This window comes from Anser brachyrhynchus (assembly GCF_964034855.1).
Source record: "Anser brachyrhynchus genome assembly, chromosome: Z".
Classification (NCBI taxonomy): domain Eukaryota; kingdom Metazoa; phylum Chordata; class Aves; order Anseriformes; family Anatidae; genus Anser; species Anser brachyrhynchus.
Genome location: NC_137697.1, coordinates 42,274,797 through 42,293,429, shown reverse-complemented (window position 1 = coordinate 42,293,429; position 18,633 = coordinate 42,274,797). Strand labels below are relative to the sequence as shown.

General features: G+C 38.6%; 1 protein-coding gene across 1 annotated transcript in view; it reads left to right on the top strand.

Moving 5' to 3' along the window:
* Positions 1-18,633, top strand: part of SHC3 (SHC adaptor protein 3) — a 69,348-nt gene that overhangs the window by 11,883 nt on the left and 38,832 nt on the right. The window contains exon 2 of the mRNA XM_080574727.1: positions 14,325-14,395. Coding sequence (XP_080430853.1) covers positions 14,325-14,395 — 71 coding nt within the window. The remainder of the gene's footprint in view (positions 1-14,324; positions 14,396-18,633) is intronic.

Genomic DNA, 18,633 nt, shown 5'->3' with positions numbered 1-18,633 from the left:
TCTACAGCTACTCCTGTCTACAACTCTGATACAGAAAAAGTAGAAAAATTCCCATTTATTCTAGTAAAACCAAGTGAAAATACATTTTAGCAACAGAAGAAAACTATACTTAGAAGTCTGGAGAAAATATTGTACAATGTTGCACAGCTTTTCTTCAGATTTTCCCTTTTCCTAGCAACTGTTAATATTTAGTCATGTAAAATCTTAATAATACTTCAGAATTACATTAACAGATGTAGAAATTATTGCTTGATGTTGTTCTACCTTCTATCCTTCTGTCCTCATATTGGTGGCATGTTTTCTTTGGCAAATGCTGCACTCTTTCTGGGCATTATTCTCAAAAATATTTGAAGGCATTCAGAATATGTTCATATTTTCTTTAAGGACTTTTTAAAAATCCCTAGCTACTGAAGAAGAACTTTAAAGATTTTCTGATCTCTGTGGGGAAAAGAAAGGAGAACATGTTTCCATCTTTTTCAGTGTTGGCAAATCTCGGTATCTTCTTATATATAAACATCTAAGTCCTTTTATTAATAGATATATAGAGCTCATATTTTTAACTTACAACTGTCCACAAAATATTAATATACTTACATTTATTTGTATGCGCCTTTTCAGAAATAACTTTTTTTTTTCTTTTTTTTCTTTTTTTTTTTTCCAATCATTCTTTATAAGTATCCCTGAAAACAGTGGCACCGCATATTTTGGCATACTTGTAGTCAATATAATGGACTTCATGGTGTCTGTATCAATATAATTTAAAACATCCATGTGTTTATTTTGTATATATAAAATAAAAAATAAAAATGATTTTTTGACATGTTAAGGTGGATTGATTATTTATAATTTGAGCAAAATCATAGATACATGAAACATAGATAAAAATACTTGCCTTCCTTTGTTTAGAAACTGATATTTCTACTAGCAGGGAGTCAGACTTAAGAAGAATTTAGATGAAAAAGTCTTTCTGTATTCATTAGTCAATGTAAGACACTTTGTTCTATCATTGATCTTAGGATCCTTCTGGAAGTCAGTGTCCCTTTACTTATGTTATTGAAAGCCTTCATAAAAATCTTCAGGAAATTCTCTGTAAAAGGAGTTATATGATTAAAGCTAGGCATCTAGCAAATATGCAGTGACTCACAGTCATGCAGTGAAAATTTGAAAACGTGACCTTTCTTTTTATTATTTTGCACTTTGCGTGATAAACAAACACTGTTACTGTTTGGTGCAGTGAATCAAAATATATCAAGGCACATATATACAGAGAAAGCCTCATTTCCCTGCAGTCTCTTAGGAAAGTGCTTTATAACTCTACTATGATAATTAAATCAAGAGCTTATGAAGATTATCTTTTTTTTCTTCTTTTTTTTTCTTTTTTTTCCCCAAAAGAGTTTAATAGTATAATTTTAACAGCATTACTGGTACTGAAAATCCAAACTTTCAGTTCAAAGAACAAAACAGAGAAGCAGTACATTGTAAATTTCACAAATTGCCAAAATGTCATTGATTTATACTAAAAATAATATTTTAATTAAAAAAAAAAAGTATATAAGTCATAAAAATAATTTCTAGGAGGTAATAGATCTCACACAAAATACATGTGTTTGTCTCCTAAATCCTTTTATTACAGTTGTGCAAAAGAATCTTATGTTCAAATCATAGAAACATAGAATGGTTGGGGTTGGAAGGGACCTTAAGGACCATCTAGTTCCAACCTCCCTGCCATGGGGTACACCTCCCACTAAACCAGGTTGCTCAAGCCTTCATCACCTCCAGGTATGCGGCATCCACAGCTTCTCTGGGCAACCTGCTCCAGTGCTTCACCATCCTCTGAGTGAAGAATTTCTTCTTAATGTCTAATCTAAACCTATTCTCTTTTAGTTTAAATCCATTACCCCTTGTCCTAGCACTACACTCCCTTGTGAAAAGTCCCTCTCCAGATTTCTTGCAGGCCCCCATTAGGTACTGGAAGGCCACTATAAATTCTCTCCAGAGTTTTCTCTTCTCCAGGCTGAACAACCCCAACTCTCTCAGCCTATCTTCATAAGAGAGGTGCTCCAGTCCTCTGACCAATTTTGTGGCCCTTCTCTGGTCTCACTCCAATAGGTCCATGCCTTCTTGTGCTGGGGCCTCCAGATCTGAACACAGCACTCCAGGTGGGGTCTCACAAGACCAGAGCAGGGGGGAAGAATTACTTCCCTCGCCCTTTCACAGATTCACAGATTTCTCTAGGTTGGAAGAGACCTCAAGATCATCGAGTCCAACCTCCGACCTAACACTAAGTACTCCACTAAACCATATCCCTAAGCTCTACATCTAAACGTCTTTTAAAGACCTCCAGGGATGGTGACTCCACCACCTCCCTGGGCAGCCCGTTCCAATGCTTAATAACCCTTTCGGTAAAGAAGTACTTCCTAACATCCAACCTAAAACTCCCCTGTCGCAACTTTCGCCCATTCCCCCTCGTCCTGTCACTAGGCACGTGGGAGAATAGACCAACCCCCACCTCTCTACAGCCTCCTTTCAGGTAACTGTAGAGAGCGTAACTTCTGGCCATGCTGCTTTTGATGTAGCCCAGGGTACGATTGGCTTTCGAGGCTGCAAGTGCACATTGCTGGCTCATGTCTAGCTTCTTATCCACCAACACCCCCAGGTCCTTCTCCTCAGCAACAATCCTATCTCCTCAGCTCTCAATCCATTCTCCACTCAGCCTATGTTTGTGCTTGGGATTGCCTCAATCCAGGTGCAGCACCTTGCACTTGTCCTTGTTGAACTACATGGTATTCTCATGGGACTATCTCTTGATCCTGTCAAGGTCCCTCTGGATGGTGTCCCTTCCCTCCAATGTGTCAACCTCACCACTCAGCTTGGTGTCATCTGAAAACTTGCTGAGGGTGCACTCGATCCCACTGTCCATGTCATTTACAGAGGTGTTAAACAGTTCTCAGCCCAGTACCAGCCCCTGAGGAACACCACTTGTCACTGGTCTCCACTTGGTCATCAAAGCATGGACTGCAACTTTTAAAGTATGACCACCCAGCCAATTCCTTACCCACTCGTCCATCCATCAAAACCACATCTCTTCAATTTAGAGACAAAGATGTCACATAGGACAGTGTCAAATGGTTTGCACAAGTCCAGGTAGATGACATCAGTTTCCCTTCCCTTATCCAATAATGCCGTAACCCTGTTGTAGAAGGCCACCAGATTTGTCAGGCACGATCTGCCTTTAGTGAAGCCATGTTGGCCATCCCCAGTCACCTACTTATTTTCCATGTGCATTAACATAATTTCCAGGAGGATCTGCTCCATGATGTTGCTGGGCACAGAGGCAAGACTGACTTGCCTGTAGTTCTCTGGGTCTCCCTTTTTTGCCTTTTTGGAAAGGGGGGTTATGTTTCCCCTCTTTCAGTCTCTGGTAACTTCACTGGACTGCAACAACTTCTCACATATGATGGAAAGATGATTACATCTGCCGGTTGCTTCTGTACCCATAGATGCATTTCATCAGGTCCCAAGGACTTGTGCACCAGCTCTTCTGTTATAGTGGGTGGTTACTCATTCTGCCACTCCCTGCCTTTGTCTTCTGTGACGTGGGCTAAGTGTCTTGACTACTTGCCAGTGAAGACTGAGGCAAAAAAGTCACTGAATATCTCAACATTCTCCATATCCCACGTAAACTGGTCTCCCATGTCCCACAGTTTCCCTAGTCTTCCTTTTATCAGTGATGTACTTTAAAAATATTTCTTGATGTCTCTGGACAAAATTAATTCTAATAGGGCTTTAGCTTTCCTGACTGGTCCCTGGCTGCTTGGACAATTATTCTATATTTCTTCCAGGTTACCTGTCCTTGCTTCCACCATCTATAATATTCCTTTTTGCGTTTGGATTTGTCCAGGAGCTCCTTGTCTGTCAATGCAAGCCTCCTGGCATTATGCCCAACTTCTTCTTTGTTGGGATGCACTGTTCTTGAGCTTGGGAATGTAAGCTTTGAATACTAACAAGCTTTGTTGGGCCCCTTTTCCCTCCAGATCTTTGTCCCATGGTACTCTATCAAGCAGATTCCTGAAGTAGCCAAAGTCTGCTCTCCCAAAGTCCAGGGTAGAGGGCTTACTGCCCTCAGGATCCTAAACTGCACCATTTCATGGTCACTGCAGCTAAGGCTGCCCTTGAGCTTCACATTCCCCACTAGCCCCTTCTTGTTGGTGAGAATGAGGTCCAGAATAGTACCTCTCTTTATTGGCTTCTCTACCACTTGGAGAAGGAAGTTATCAATGCATTCCAGAAACCTGGCTGTGGCACCACTCCTGTAACAATCTGGTGATTTTCCAGATTCAATTGGCCCTTTCAAATTCCTTCCCTTTGACCGGAAGGACTGAGGAAAATACTACCTGCACTCCAGAGACTCTTAAACACCATTCCCAGGGCGCTGCAGTCCTTCTTGGCACTCCTTAGACTGCTCCTGGCAGCATCACTGGTGCCCACATGCAACAACTGCAGCGGATAAGAGTTAATAGGCTGTATAAGGGGCTTGGTAGTCTCTTGGTGACATCCGTTATACAAGCTATTGGTAAGCAACACACCTCTCTGGATCGTGTGTTAGGTCAGCAAATGGGTGCCTCTGAACCTCTCAGAAAAGAGTTGCCTATTACTACCACCCATTGCCTTTTCTTGGTTGTGCATATTGTGCTGGCTTAGCCAGCTCTAGCATCTCTCCTGATGTTATGGGTGTCTCCTCTTCAGCCTGCAGAGGGTTGAAGTGGCTCTGCACTCAGACTTTGGGGAAAGACTCTTCCTCCTGCTGCTCCTTGCCGTTGCAAGCTTTCATTCTTTTGTGATATTGGCATCTCTCCCTTGTGTGTGTGCTGGGGGAGATTTGTCTGTGGGTTGTGGGCCCACTGAAGACTGCACCTGTAACCAGCTATCTAACTCCTCCTCAGCATACCTGATGCCACACAGCCTTCTCACTGCTTTCTGTAGCTCTGCCTCAGGTGCAGGAAGTCCTCCACCCAGGAACACCTTTTGCAGGAAGCTCTGCCACCAGTTCCTGCCCCACGAGAAAGGTCTAGGCACTTCCATCAGTCAGAATTCTGCACTGCAGCCCCGCCCTTCAGCAGCTCCAACTGGATGGAGGCATTGGCCACTGCTGGTGTAGATGGTGCAAGGCCTGCAGAAGAAGCTGCAGCCTTTGCTCTCAAACAAGTGCCCACCATTCTGCCTTGAGGGTCAGGTAGGATGAGTGCCTTTGACAAGCGCAGATGATCACAGAATGGTGCCCAGTTGCTGGGTACATGGAGTCTCCCACTTGGCCTTCAAGAATAGGGGACCTCCCCTTGTTCCTACCCACGCAATCTGCCCTCCACAACTTGGCTGACATGCTCCTAAGTCTGCTTTTTGTATGGCTGGGGGCTGATCAACACTACTCCTGGCCTGGCCCAAGACTCATCAGCCACTCTCATGGGAGATTCTGGTTCCTGGCAGGTCTCTGCACTCCCCTGATGTTTCCCCAGTGCAGGAAACAACCCTGTGCGCTACAGTCCCCTGCTCCGTTGCAGAACTTACCTGCACCGGAGCTCAGAGCCTTGTTAGGATAAGACTGTTTGTTGAAAGAATGGGCTAACCTTCACCAGTCAAGAACTGTTAAAAAGTCTGCATATAAAGGGATATTTATAGTATTTTAACTCTACTGAAGCCAGTTATTTTACAAGACAAAATAGGAAAGAAGTAGGTGTTGGTCAAAATTGGGAGATATTATTGGGAATGCTTTGTTTTCCTCTTGCTCTTTGTTGAAGCAGGGAACTACCCATTTTTGGGAGAAATGCAAACCTATTGACAGCCATATCCATCATTGTTTGTACTAGTTCAGAAGACCTGTTGGTTTACTTGTCTCATGGAGCAATTCGTGATGATAAATTTACAGCTGAAGAGTCAAGGCTTATTTGTAGTTAAACCCTGAAGAAGATGTGTTTTTAGATTTTCCGTTCCACTTCCATCCAATCAATTCTTACTTAGAGTTTTCTGTCTGGATTAGAACACACATTCTTTAATGAGAAAAAACCCTTTGGGGGACATATTGGTTCACTGTAAAGCTCTATACATGATTACTTACTGGTATAAAAATCACCAACTGCAAGAGTATGAAAGCACAGAAGAGTGCTTATCTGTTTTTCAGAATAGCATATGTTTATGACACATTTTTAGTGTTAGATTCTGACAATGTCTAAATATAGGGCCTTTTCCTCATTCAGAATAAGGCAGCCAATGTTTCTTTCCTACAGCATTGCTGAGCCCTGGAGCAGGTGCACCATTATGCAGATACTGGGGAAGCACAGGGCAGTGAAGCAGAGCATTTCCCTTTGGCATATGCTGATGGAGCAGAGGCATCAGGCACCCTCAGAGGCAGTCCTGAAGAAGTGCCTTGTTCTGGGTGAAGGGAGGGACACGAGGCTGTGTAGGGGCTGGAAGGATATACTGCTCTCTCCTCAAGAACATGTGGATAGGGACCCTCTCAGCCCTCTCTAGCTCCAGACATGTCTCAATACAACACTGTGGGGTTCCTCTGGCTTGGTGCAGTCCTTATACTGCAGGACATAATTGCTGGAGAGGATTAGTTTGGGTATTCAGAAAGTGTGTATGTAGCAGAAATCTCTGAAAAATGTGCATACTTCTTTGTGTAGCCAAGAGTATATTTTTTAGACAGAAGACTGATGAAATTTCAAAGAATGGACTGTAAAAATATTTTATGTTACTTTATAACATGCATGTGCAGGATAACATTCATGTTATGTAAGATTTTGATATCATTTTACTTGATAGCTAAGTAGAACATTTAAAGGCAAATATTTTTATCCCAAACTACCAGAGAAACTGAAATCTCTAACAGCTGACTCGAAGCTCTCTGACTGCTGCTCATATAAATTTATTTCTCTCTGAATATCCAGTCTTCCTTCTGCCCACAGCTTTTTCTAATATTGTAACTCACCCTACATTAGAAATGTCACAGAGCTAATCTTCTATTCTATCCTTCTGCTTAAAATATCTAGGTACTCTGACACAACTCTGAATGGCTGCGTGTATGCTGAGCCCTTATTCTCACTGTGCTGCTATCTGCTCAGGAGATGTTAGCCCATGTTTGCCAAAGGCAGCCCCTTTTCCACAGTTAGCACTTTGCCTAATCAGCAGGACCTGCAAAAAAGGGGTGTCCTGCAGATATCCACGGTGCCAGAACTGGGGTACAGTGGTGGCAGGACAGCACACACCCATTCTTTGCTTACAAGCAGGAGAAGGTTTACCTGCGGTTTCGCAAACAGCCTCTTAAAACGTGCTAAGGTTAAAAACAAACAAATAAATAAATAAAAGAAAAAAAAGTTTCACATTTAGAGTGCAGGTTTTTAGAAAATGCTAACTTTTTTGGTGATATGGAGAAAAACGTCCCTAAACTTCTGTGTGTGTCTTGTTTTGGTTTAGGTTCAAAGCAGGTCCAAAGCTGCAGTGCAATAGCTGACCCTTGAGTCCAGCAAGATTTAACGAGCTCCCACAATGGTCTAGGTTCCAGATCAGTGTCTGAGCCTCTATCATCACGTGTATGAATTCCCTTTATATATACTCCTTTTCAGCATAAATGTGTTAATTCTGTATTTAAAAGTTTTCAAGTGTAAATTCAGCCTTGGGAGCTTCCCACAGTGTTCAGTACTCACAACTGATCATGATATCAGCTCATATGCTAACTCTTGTCTACTGTACTGATGGAGCATGTATGGCACAGCTTCAGCCTGTGCTGTGTAGAGATGTCTTCCCAATACCCATATTTCTAAAGTGGTCCTTTTATTCGATGTGAATTCAAGACCTACTTAACCTAACTAAATGAACCATTTACCTGCTTTAGATGGGTCTGAAAGTCTTTCTGCTAACTGGCAAGAGGATTTAGGCTTTTTAAGCTGCTGTGTAAGCACATCATATTTTATATCATTATGTAAGAAAAAAATATTTTACCCAAACATACATAAGAACTGCAAATACCTGTCAGCATTAGCTGTGGTTACAGACTAATCATATAGCAAATGAATGCAGTTAAAAGTAACTGTTCTTATGAGGAAACTCCTGAAGAGCTTTATTGGTTTTGTGGACTTGCAATGCGTCCTCACTGCTACATAGCACACTCTCCGTCATTCCTTCTTTTAATTTTGTGTTCCCAATAAGAGACCAGGTGGTTTGGAGTTATCGTAAAGTAAAGAAGGGAGGGAGACCACTTTTTTATGCATGAGCCATTTTTTATGATCGGGATGAAGAACCAGTATTTCATATTAAAAAGAGGACAACCACAGCTATTTGGATGCAGAGCAGTGCCTCCAGACCTTTGTGTGTCCCACAGAAATCCGATGCACTAGCCTCATGCAGGGGAGTGAACACCACATCACATGCACAAAATGTGCCCAACTATTGGCATTGAATGCTTTATGTCCTCCTTATACAGACTGCCTGAGTAAGGATAGATTTGTCTGCAAGAATGTTGAGCAGTTAACTTTCCTCATGTAGATGTGGAAGGAAATGTCCTCCTGCTGTGTGCCATTTTGCTATGTGTAACTGAACGGCTAATTACGTATTTCAAATTCCAGGTAGAACTCTGTATCCGATTTGCATTAAAAAATAGCAAGGACTCTATTGCTACAATATTAGTAGACCCAGGTGACTTCAATGACTTCTCACTGCCTTTGTTAGTGGATGGGTAATATGTGGTACCCAAAAGACAGGACAATCAGGGGGCTATTTTATAGATTTTACCAAGGATTTTATTATTGCCAGATGTCCCTGAAGTATTTCAGAAAACTATTGTTTTCTCACTTTTTTTTATTATTATTAAAATTTCAACATTTTAATGAAGTTACAATGCTTCTGTGTTTCTAAGATTCCACTGTCTTCACAAAATTAACAGATTTACTGCTATTATGTAGCTGTATTATGTATATATGTATTATGTAGCTTCTCAATGTACATACAACTAAGGTACAATCTCATTATGAAATGGAGGAGCAAATACATTTATGATAAGCTATCTTTTCTTTTTGTGTTGATTAACTGAGTAAGTAATTTGTGGTGGATGTCTCACTCAAACCATTAAGATATTCAAGATAATCAATGTTAAGTTAAAGCAAACTTTTAAAAGATTATGAAGTATTTTTGGCACTTTTTATTAGTTTTCTTTTACTTAGCTAATTTTATTAATGGGAACACCTGATTGCAGTTCCTTTTTCTTTTCTTTTCTTTTTCTTTTTTTTTTCTTTTTTCTTCACTTAAGTGGTTTAGTAAGTGGGCACTGCAAATTCAGTTAAGCTTAGAAAGTGGTATAATGTGATATTACAAGGGTTCTGGTTAATTCTTCCTCATTCATTTGCCAGAGAGAAAAACTCATTTTGTAAGATACTCATAGTTAAACCTGCACTCTCTGGCTTGGATTTGGGTTGCTTTTGTTTTGTTTTGGTTTTCTCTTTTTCATTCATCGATATTGATATCAACAGTATGGATATCTGATTGGGTTCTAAGTTACATGTAGACAAGTTTATTATATTGAAAACAAGTTACAATTTGTTACAATTTTTGTATGATACCCTTCTTGTTAGGGTGTATCTAGACATGAAGAATTTGGTGTTTAGGGTAGACAGCAAGCTCACAAAGAAGTTGTAAGTATTACGGAACATTATGGAACTCTTAGTGCTCTTTACCCAACCCCTTGGGCTGTTAATGACAATGCCTGAAATTAGGATGAACTGCCATTTCAATGCAGAAATAAATGCTTGTTGTGTTAGAAAAAAAATAATTTGAACTTGAAATAAAAGCTCTTGTTTTGAAATACGGGAGTCCTTGAGTGGACTTAACTAACAATAGTCAATTCATATTAACTGGCAATTTATATTTTGGCATCTCATAATTGTAGACTAGCTCCTTGCCTAACAAGAATAAAAAGAAGGAAGGAAGGAAGGAAGGAAGGAAGGAAGGAAGGAAGGAAGGAAGGAAGGAAGGAAGGAAGGAAGGAAGGAAGGAAGGAGAGACAGAGAGAAAGAAGGAAGGAAAGGAAGAAAGAAATAATGAACAATGAAAGTGTAGGGATATGACTCTAAATACACATGAGGAACAGATGTGGCAAGTAAAAAGATGTTCACTTTTGCATACTTCCTAAATAAAAACACAGGCTAAGCCTGAGGGTGAAAAACTTGAACTGAATTGTCTGACTTATTACAGTGTACCTTACAATATGGTTCAGGGCTTTCTGTTTTCAAAAATTAGATCCATATACACCACTCAGAATCACAGGATGCTACTTCCATTTTTCTTTGAGCACCCAGGCTATTATCAACACTTATGCAATGCTAGAGCTGATTTTGGATACATCAGTATTTGAAGGCACCGGATAATTTATGGCAAACTACACCAAGTGCATGTCTGTTTGCTGATGTAACCATGTTATCTCTTATATAACTTGCACGATGCTCTGTATATTGCAGGTGCAATCTGCAGTGCTGTGAGCCACTCAGATTTATGACAGGCAGCTGGTTGCACAGATTAAAACCTGTCTGTCTTAATTTATTGTGAATAACCATGCTGTTTTGGTGAGCTAATGATACTCCATTAGTTTAGACTCAGGGATTACATGTCCTTCTTTTGTCTGAGAGTGGGTGATGGGTGTATCTTCCTGCTACCCATGTTTTGGGCAGAAATTTCTTTGCTAGTAGGTACTGCCTGTGCACCTGACATTCGAGCATTCATTCCTCCCAGGCTGGACTACTGCAGTGCCGTAGGTGGCTACATCTTGTCACATTTTTATAAAAATGTTTGCTGCTGTTGCTGCTACTAGCTTCTGACTCAGAGAGGAAGATTTCTTCCAGTAACTTGGTGTTTTGAATGGTGTTACAGAACACTGAGCAAGGTTTTTGTGTTTGAGGGGAAAAAGGCAACTGTGATGGTGACTACCCACACTTACCTTTCCTCTTTGCTTCACACACATGAATGCATTCAACCCTAATTTGTAGAACGGTCTGTTTCTGACACATGGTGAGAGAACTTGATATCCTTTCTGACACTGGATACCGTAAAAATTTTCAGTTGTTAAACAAGAATTTTCTGACTGAGTCATAGAGAAGACAGACATACTTTAGGGAATATGGAAGAAATCTTCATCTATGTGATGAACTAGAAATCTGGAAAGTATGATATTTACCTGGAAAAAAAAAAAAAAAAAAAGACTACTCAAGATTTCAAGATTTTGGAACCTCACACAGTAAGAGACATGATCCCAGGAGTACATGACACTGTTCTTTCAGATTCATATCAGTCTCCTGCAAGATGCCAATTAGAACACAAGGTGTTGGCTATGAGTCTAAAACCTCTGAGTGGGAAGGCATTCATTCATCTGAAAGATGTATCCGCAGGGCACAGTACCATCCAGTGAAGGTAGGCAACCCTGAACCTCATTCAGATATGAAAAAGAAGACAGAAGGTAGAACATTATTTGAGAGAGCTTGGAACTGGTAGTCCCAAATTTTCCTACTTCAAGGTGGGCTGCATCTTGGTGTGCTTATTTCCTGAGCAATGAGAGGGAGGATGATAATGGGAGTTCATAAATATCATAGTGCACAGTAGCTGACTGATTAGAATATATATTAATTGTTGGGTGAAGAAGAGCTTTTTTAGAAGTAGACTGTTTTATAATGATATTTTAAATGTTTCATGGAATGCCTAAAGCAAAAGATAGCATTTCTTTTTAATCAGGATATATATTTGTTGAAATAAATGAATAATTTATTTACTTGCTATCTTGGTTGTATGTCTCCTTTCTGTGGATCCTTGTCAGGATGTACTTCAAATGGATATTTTTAGAGAGCAGTGTTGGTCTTGGGGAATAATTGAAGCATAGCAGTAGGTGAGTTATATGTCCCTGTAGTTGGCCTTTGGACCTTTTGAATGTCAGTTTTTATAGTAATTTCATTACTTGAAAACATGCCGTGGTGATTAAGTGTTCACATCTTTTATCCCAGAAAATCAATTGCCATCTTTGCCTTATCAGTCAGGAATACTGCAAGCCTTACTATGTTGTGTTCAGCTGTCTTCATGCTATACATAAAACAAGTACAGGATAATTTTTCCATTTGACTTTCCTTCAGTCTGGTTTTGTCTCTACTTTTGTTAATGCAGATCAGGTAGTATGACTCAAAGGAGTCTAAATGCACGCCTTCTAAGTATGTTTATGGGTATTTGTCTAATTACTTGTGTGTTTACTTCGATATGTGTATGCACACGTGTTTGTGTATTTATTTGCACGCCTGCATGTACTTGTCAAACTACCTTTCAGAGTTTGCTTTTAAAATGTTAGCCCAGTTCTCAAAATTGCACTATTATCTAGCTTTAAGAAACCTGTGGCAAATATAGACCAGTGAAGGAACAAGTGCAATCCAAAAGTCTTTTAGTATCGAGCAGTCTAAATGAATGTGTTGAAGAGATAATGGAAACCAAGTATTTCAGTAACAAACAATCATTGGCATGCCTTTGAATAGTTATACCACTTTACTGCATATTTCATAGTAAAAATATCTCATATGACATAAATATTTGGAAAAATTATCTATAAAAGCATCATAGCACTAAAATAAAATGATGCAAAGAGTAGAGGAAAACATCTTCCATTGCTATATATTGGCATAACTTAACTGAGTTCATCTGAGAATCTCAATTGATGCTTAATTAACTTCATCTCCAAGAAAATTTAATCACCCTCTGAGATACTTAAAAAATGAGTTAATGCCTTAACTTCTTGCATCAGAGAATGAAAATGTTGTTCTGGATGCTTTTAGTACTCAGGCAGAAGTGTATTTAAAAAGGAATCTACTTGTAATAAGATACATGGGGTTACCTAATCTTGTACTGATAGAAGAGTAGAAGAGTGCTGATAATCTAAAAATCTTGAAAGTACGACCTTTATTTTGAAAGCTCCGTGTGCCAGGATCTCTATAATAACATAATTTCTCTGATGATTTTACAAACTATTCAAAAATCTAAGATAAAATTGCAGGAGAATTCTGAAAAAAAAAAAAAAGTCCAGGAAATTGATCTTGAAAAACACCTTCCCAGAAACTATGGGCTACTATAATCCAAATTTGAGCATTTTAATGAATAAGAGTAACTTTATATTTTAGTTTATATTATTCACTGTTATAATGACAATAACATTCGATAGAAATTAGTGAAATAATAATGTACTTCTGAAACCAAGAAATTTCCTTCGTTTGTAAACACTTTGAGATATACATTTTTCTATAGAAAAAACACTGGTAAAGATCCTGATAATCAACAGATCGTTTTTTTCAGTGAAAAAACAGACACAGAATGCTGGTCTTCTTGATTTTTGCACCAGTTTTAGATTTCATTACACTGCAAATAAATATTTTGCTGATAAAAACACAGTGCTAAAATAACATTACCAGGTTCATTATCTAAAGAATCATCCCAGTTTCCCCTAATTTTCAAAAGTCAGGTGAGTGGCTGAGTGCTTAACATTCATACTAAGATACTGCTGTCAGATATGCCCTTCATGAGCTGGTTTGTACAAAGCCACAATACAAATACCTGGCGAGAGCTGCAGCTGCAAGTAAGTTTTAGCAGATGCAAATAATGCCTGCTTTTGGAAGCAAGTCCAGAAGATTCACATTACATTTTAACATAGTTTCTAACCCTACTTCCTCTTTTTCACAGAGATACAGGGCAGATATCTGGGACAATCTGTCTGGCCTTTTTCTGACCATTAGCCAACACTCATGTCCACCCTCTCTTGAAGAGAGGCCTCTGTTGAAGACATTTTCCGGCATTTGGTATTAACGTATTTTCTTAGGATTTTCCTATCAGTGTCATTAATGAAAATGTTAAATTCCATCTGTCCCTGGATTTTTCCACTAATCAATGCTAGATGGATTTGCTTCAACACACTTCCTTTTTCATTAATATTATTTTTAGTTTGACTAACTTTACATATAATATTGAACAGTTAAGACAGGGGAAAATTAAAAATCCCATCAACAAATCATGAACAAGGTATTACACAGATTAGATTAAACATAAAAAATAAGTTGAACCAAACTTGAGATTTAAATGAAATAAAATGTTTATGGAAGAAATCTGTGATGTACAAGTACATAATGATAAAAACCTACCTGACAGTTAGGATAAAACAAACGTAAAAATAAAAATTGTACAATGTCTTTCAATGAGCATTTTCTCCTAAAACTCAAGAATTATTATAATATTTTTTTCAACTGTTTTTTTTTTTTTCCTTACAGTACTTGGGGTGTATAGAAGTCTTACGCTCAATGAGATCTCTTGACTTCAATACGAGAACACAGATTACAAGGTAAGACTTTGTACAAGAATTTTTTTAAAGTCAATTCTGAATTGCGTCCCCAAAGAGGAAAGGTCAGAAAAATAGCAAAAATACATACTAAATATATTTGGATACCTTAAGTCTGCGTTTTATTTTGCTTTTACAGGGAAATATCTCACCTAATACCAATACAGTTCCCGTGAAGTTTAAGGATCCTCTCTCCCCATCAAATCCTCCTGTCCCCATCCCCCCCATCAACACCACATGGTGTTGGTGTCTTCTAGTGAGTGGAGACCACAGTTTCAAATGGCCATAGACACATTCTGGCAGCAATCCCTTTCAAAGAAACGCACATAAAATGATATGAATTGAAACAACTGTTGAATTTCAGCTCTTTAAGATGTCTTACTGTCACTAATAGTCTATCATAAAACATTTTTGTACTATAGACAGATAAATATTTCCTTTATTAAATGTGAACAAAAAAATACTTATTTTTAGGCTTGGATGCAATTCTCATGAACTACATGCATTGACTTTGAGTTACACTTGCATATATCAGCTTTGAAGGGGGCACTGTGGGTCCTCCAAAAATGTTAATCATTTATTTGTCAGGATGTTGTGTTGATGAGGGGCATAGAAGTACATGGACAGGTAAATGATAGAATTCTGTATTTCAGACAACGTAGTCTGTGGAGGCATCTGAGTATTTTCCTATTTTGTTGTTTTAAACTCCTAGCATACATTTCTACAGTATTCACAGCAGTAACTTTTAAAAATGCTTTCATGTCCAGGCAGACTTGTAGTTCCAATGCAGATGGCACATCTGTTATTACCAACTGCAAGCTGAATGATACTGGCTTATGAAACAGTTGTGATACCTTTTGGTTTTGTATTATTTATCTGAAGGTAGACTGAATTGAGTTTTCTTTCTTTCTTCCTTTTTTTTTTTTTTTTATCTACACAATCTCTTGCACTTTATGTTTTCATTGGAATAGCAATGCACCTTTCTTATTATCTAACTTAGAGGCACAACTCTACCTTTAATATGCGAACATATTTGGTGATCTAAAGCAGTAGGATCTGCACAAAGTATCTGTCTTACAGTTCTTTCAATACAAAATGTTTTTTGGCTTTTACTGTGAAACAGACTTGGAATCACATTTTTTCTGTTATGTTACAGCATATTTGTCTACATGCTGGACATTTTCTTGGCTCATCTTCCCTAATGACATCTAGAACATAGGATATTTTTTTCAAGCAGGAAGACATATTTTCCTGTTTCGCTTGTTATTTTGCATTTTCAGTTTTCCATTTATCATAAAATAATGAGGACTTACTAACTCATTATTCTGATCATGTAGTTCCTGATCTAAAACTTATTTTAAAGTAGGAGTTGGAATTGGAATCCGGATCTAGCAACTTAATCTGCATTTCATTAATTCATCCAAAAATCCTCATTCCATGTCTTAAGTTTTAAGTACACACAGGAAGCAGTCTGTGCTATACTTCATCAATTAACATTTCACATGCAAGCCTATTTTTTATTAAGGAATGATTTAAACTCACATTTGCTGATTAGCTTGCTCATGTGCATTAAGAAGCATAATATAGGCCTTAAGGTATCTACTGAATTAGTACTGATGATATTCTGATATTACAGGCACAAGTTCCCATGTGGATATAAGCCTATATCACAACTGTCTGTTATAATACTATCTTTTTCCAAGACTTTGTAAAACCAGTCATAGAAGAAACTGATCTGTGTTGGGCCACTATTACTTCTGTTATCATGCAGTATTCACTAAATAGCATAAAAGCCATTTAGAAAAGATGAACCAAGGTATCTGATCAGTGTGGAGGTCTGGATATATATTTTCCTAATAGACATGCGTTGCACTTGACACATACAAAACAGTCACTCCATTTCTAGCAGAGCATCACATCCCTACACCTACTTGCTTTCCTGCCTTTCCTTTTTTTCCATATTGCAAAGCTCCTACATTTTTTTTTCTTTTTTTTTCTCCTGTCTTCTGGTTATGGTCAGTTTATCCTTCTGCTGGACCTGAGCAGGAACAAATCCCCAAGGGAAGAGGAGCATCACCATTTCATAGAAGAAAAAATCTGTGGCTCAGTCATGGGGTGGATAAGTTTTGTAGTCTCTGACACTGCTGCAAACTTCGGATGTTATTTTGTAGATCCTCATCCCAGTCCCAAACAACTGTGCGATTAAGTGAATTAGTGCTTCGTAAAGGGTGCCTGTGTTATGTAGAAATTACTTAAAAATTTGGTTACTATTTCCAGTTATCTAGTGAATTAAATACCCATATTACATAGGAAGCTAATACGAAAAGGTTGTCCAGATAAATTGGATGGCTTTGACAATTCCAACCTTTATGGCTAACACATTAGGAAAGCATATATGTCAGTGTGCAGGTATGGACCATTCTGACAAATGAAAAATTGTGATTTCAACTCCAGGAACTGGATCAAAGCTGATGTGTTGACAATCTGGCCAGAGGTCTTTTCTTTCTTGTCATAGTCATGAGGATAATGACAATAATTACCAACCTGTGCCATCTAATGCCGTTATACTTGACCTATGATTTGGCTTTGTTTCTCTTTTACATTTTTTTGTGAATTGAAATGTTAAACTTGTAGCAATACATTTATCTTTGTGTGAAAGCAGCAAACAAATACTTTCACTTGTGATACTCTTCATAAGATTTAACAACTTTGGTGGTGCCTGACAAAAGGTATTGTTATCCTAATTTTGGTTATGATGTGGGAAAAAATGAACAGCTATGTACAATTTATAAGAGAATTTTCCTTCTATTATTTCACATTTGAAGTTTCAAGATTATTTCACTACAGGACAACTAGAGTAGTATTAACCAGTTGTACTGCATTTTTTCTTTTGTATAAAGAATATAATGTCATGTGAATTTTTGAGCAAATAAATGGATGGGGTCCAAGCCGAGGGTCAGCAGCTATGCATAATGAAAAATAAAAGCCAGACGAATCCACATGGTGCATCATTAATTATATGGTCACAATTCTTGTAACACGTGAGGTCAAGATGACATTCTTGAACAGCAAGATGAACAGAAGCATTTAATTTTCAAAACAGAGGAGGAAAAGGAGGACTAGCAAGCAAGACTGCTCAGCTAACTGCAGGTGGCAAGTGGTCCTAAGTTCATCTGAAATCTACTCTCATCATCATGGAAAGGTGCTGTTTGGCCCTTGAGGTTTTGTGGCCAGGCTTTTAGTGCCCACAGTCTTTTTATATATTAAAGAGAAAAAGGTAAAATACTTTTGCAACACATGTAATATTTGCAATTCCTCTAATATGTTTTTATGCTTATTGTTTAATCTGTTATAGTGTAATGAGTCTTCACTACTCGAATGCATGTGTTTAGTTATGCACTGGATTGAATTAGAATAATGTTGCATGCACTGTTTGTCGTACAGCGTTATCTGGACTACAGGGCTGCATGTTCACTCGCATCTAATTAAAAGCAATCAGTTTACTGCATGCAGCTTCAGAAAATCACACCTCCCTTTGCTTGAATAAAAAAGTTGTATTGCATGCTGTGATAATGACAAGTAAGTCAGGAGTGAAATACTTCATAAGAGCATTGAACTCAAATCCAAACTCTGGTCCCACTCCTCTCCTCATTCACTGCTGGGCTGAAAAATTTGAAAGAGATTTCTCTACAAATCTGGGACCTGGGCCCATGTTTTCTAAGAGCAGAAATCAAACCCACTGATGCCAATACCCCAACCTTCAGGGGGGGAGATAATGCAAATCCAGATTTTAGATCTGGGTTCAAGTCCAATACTAAATCTTGTGAATGACATTAAGATGATACAGTGCATGCCTCAAACATACCTGTATTCTTTGCAGAAATTCACTGTGAAAAGGACAGAAGAAGATACTGAAAAGGAAGAATGCTTCTGCTGTCATGTCTGAGGACAAATAGGTACCATGTTGAATTTTGTGCTCAGGCTTCTCTGTACCCTACGGTCTAGAAGGTGCATGTAGTCCATCCCCATTTTCTGCTGTGTGGGCTCTGTGCACGGGGCCGTGGTTAGGGGAAAGTGCAAGGGTGAAGGCAGGGCATGAGCACCCAGGCTGCCATGCAGATGAGTGTTTGTGCCTGGGAAGGGGTGGGAACAACAGTCCTCTATCCTTTTGCACACCTACCCCAGGACTAAAGCTCTGCAAAGCAGGCATGCTGCCTATTTCTCACTTTACCAGGAGGCAG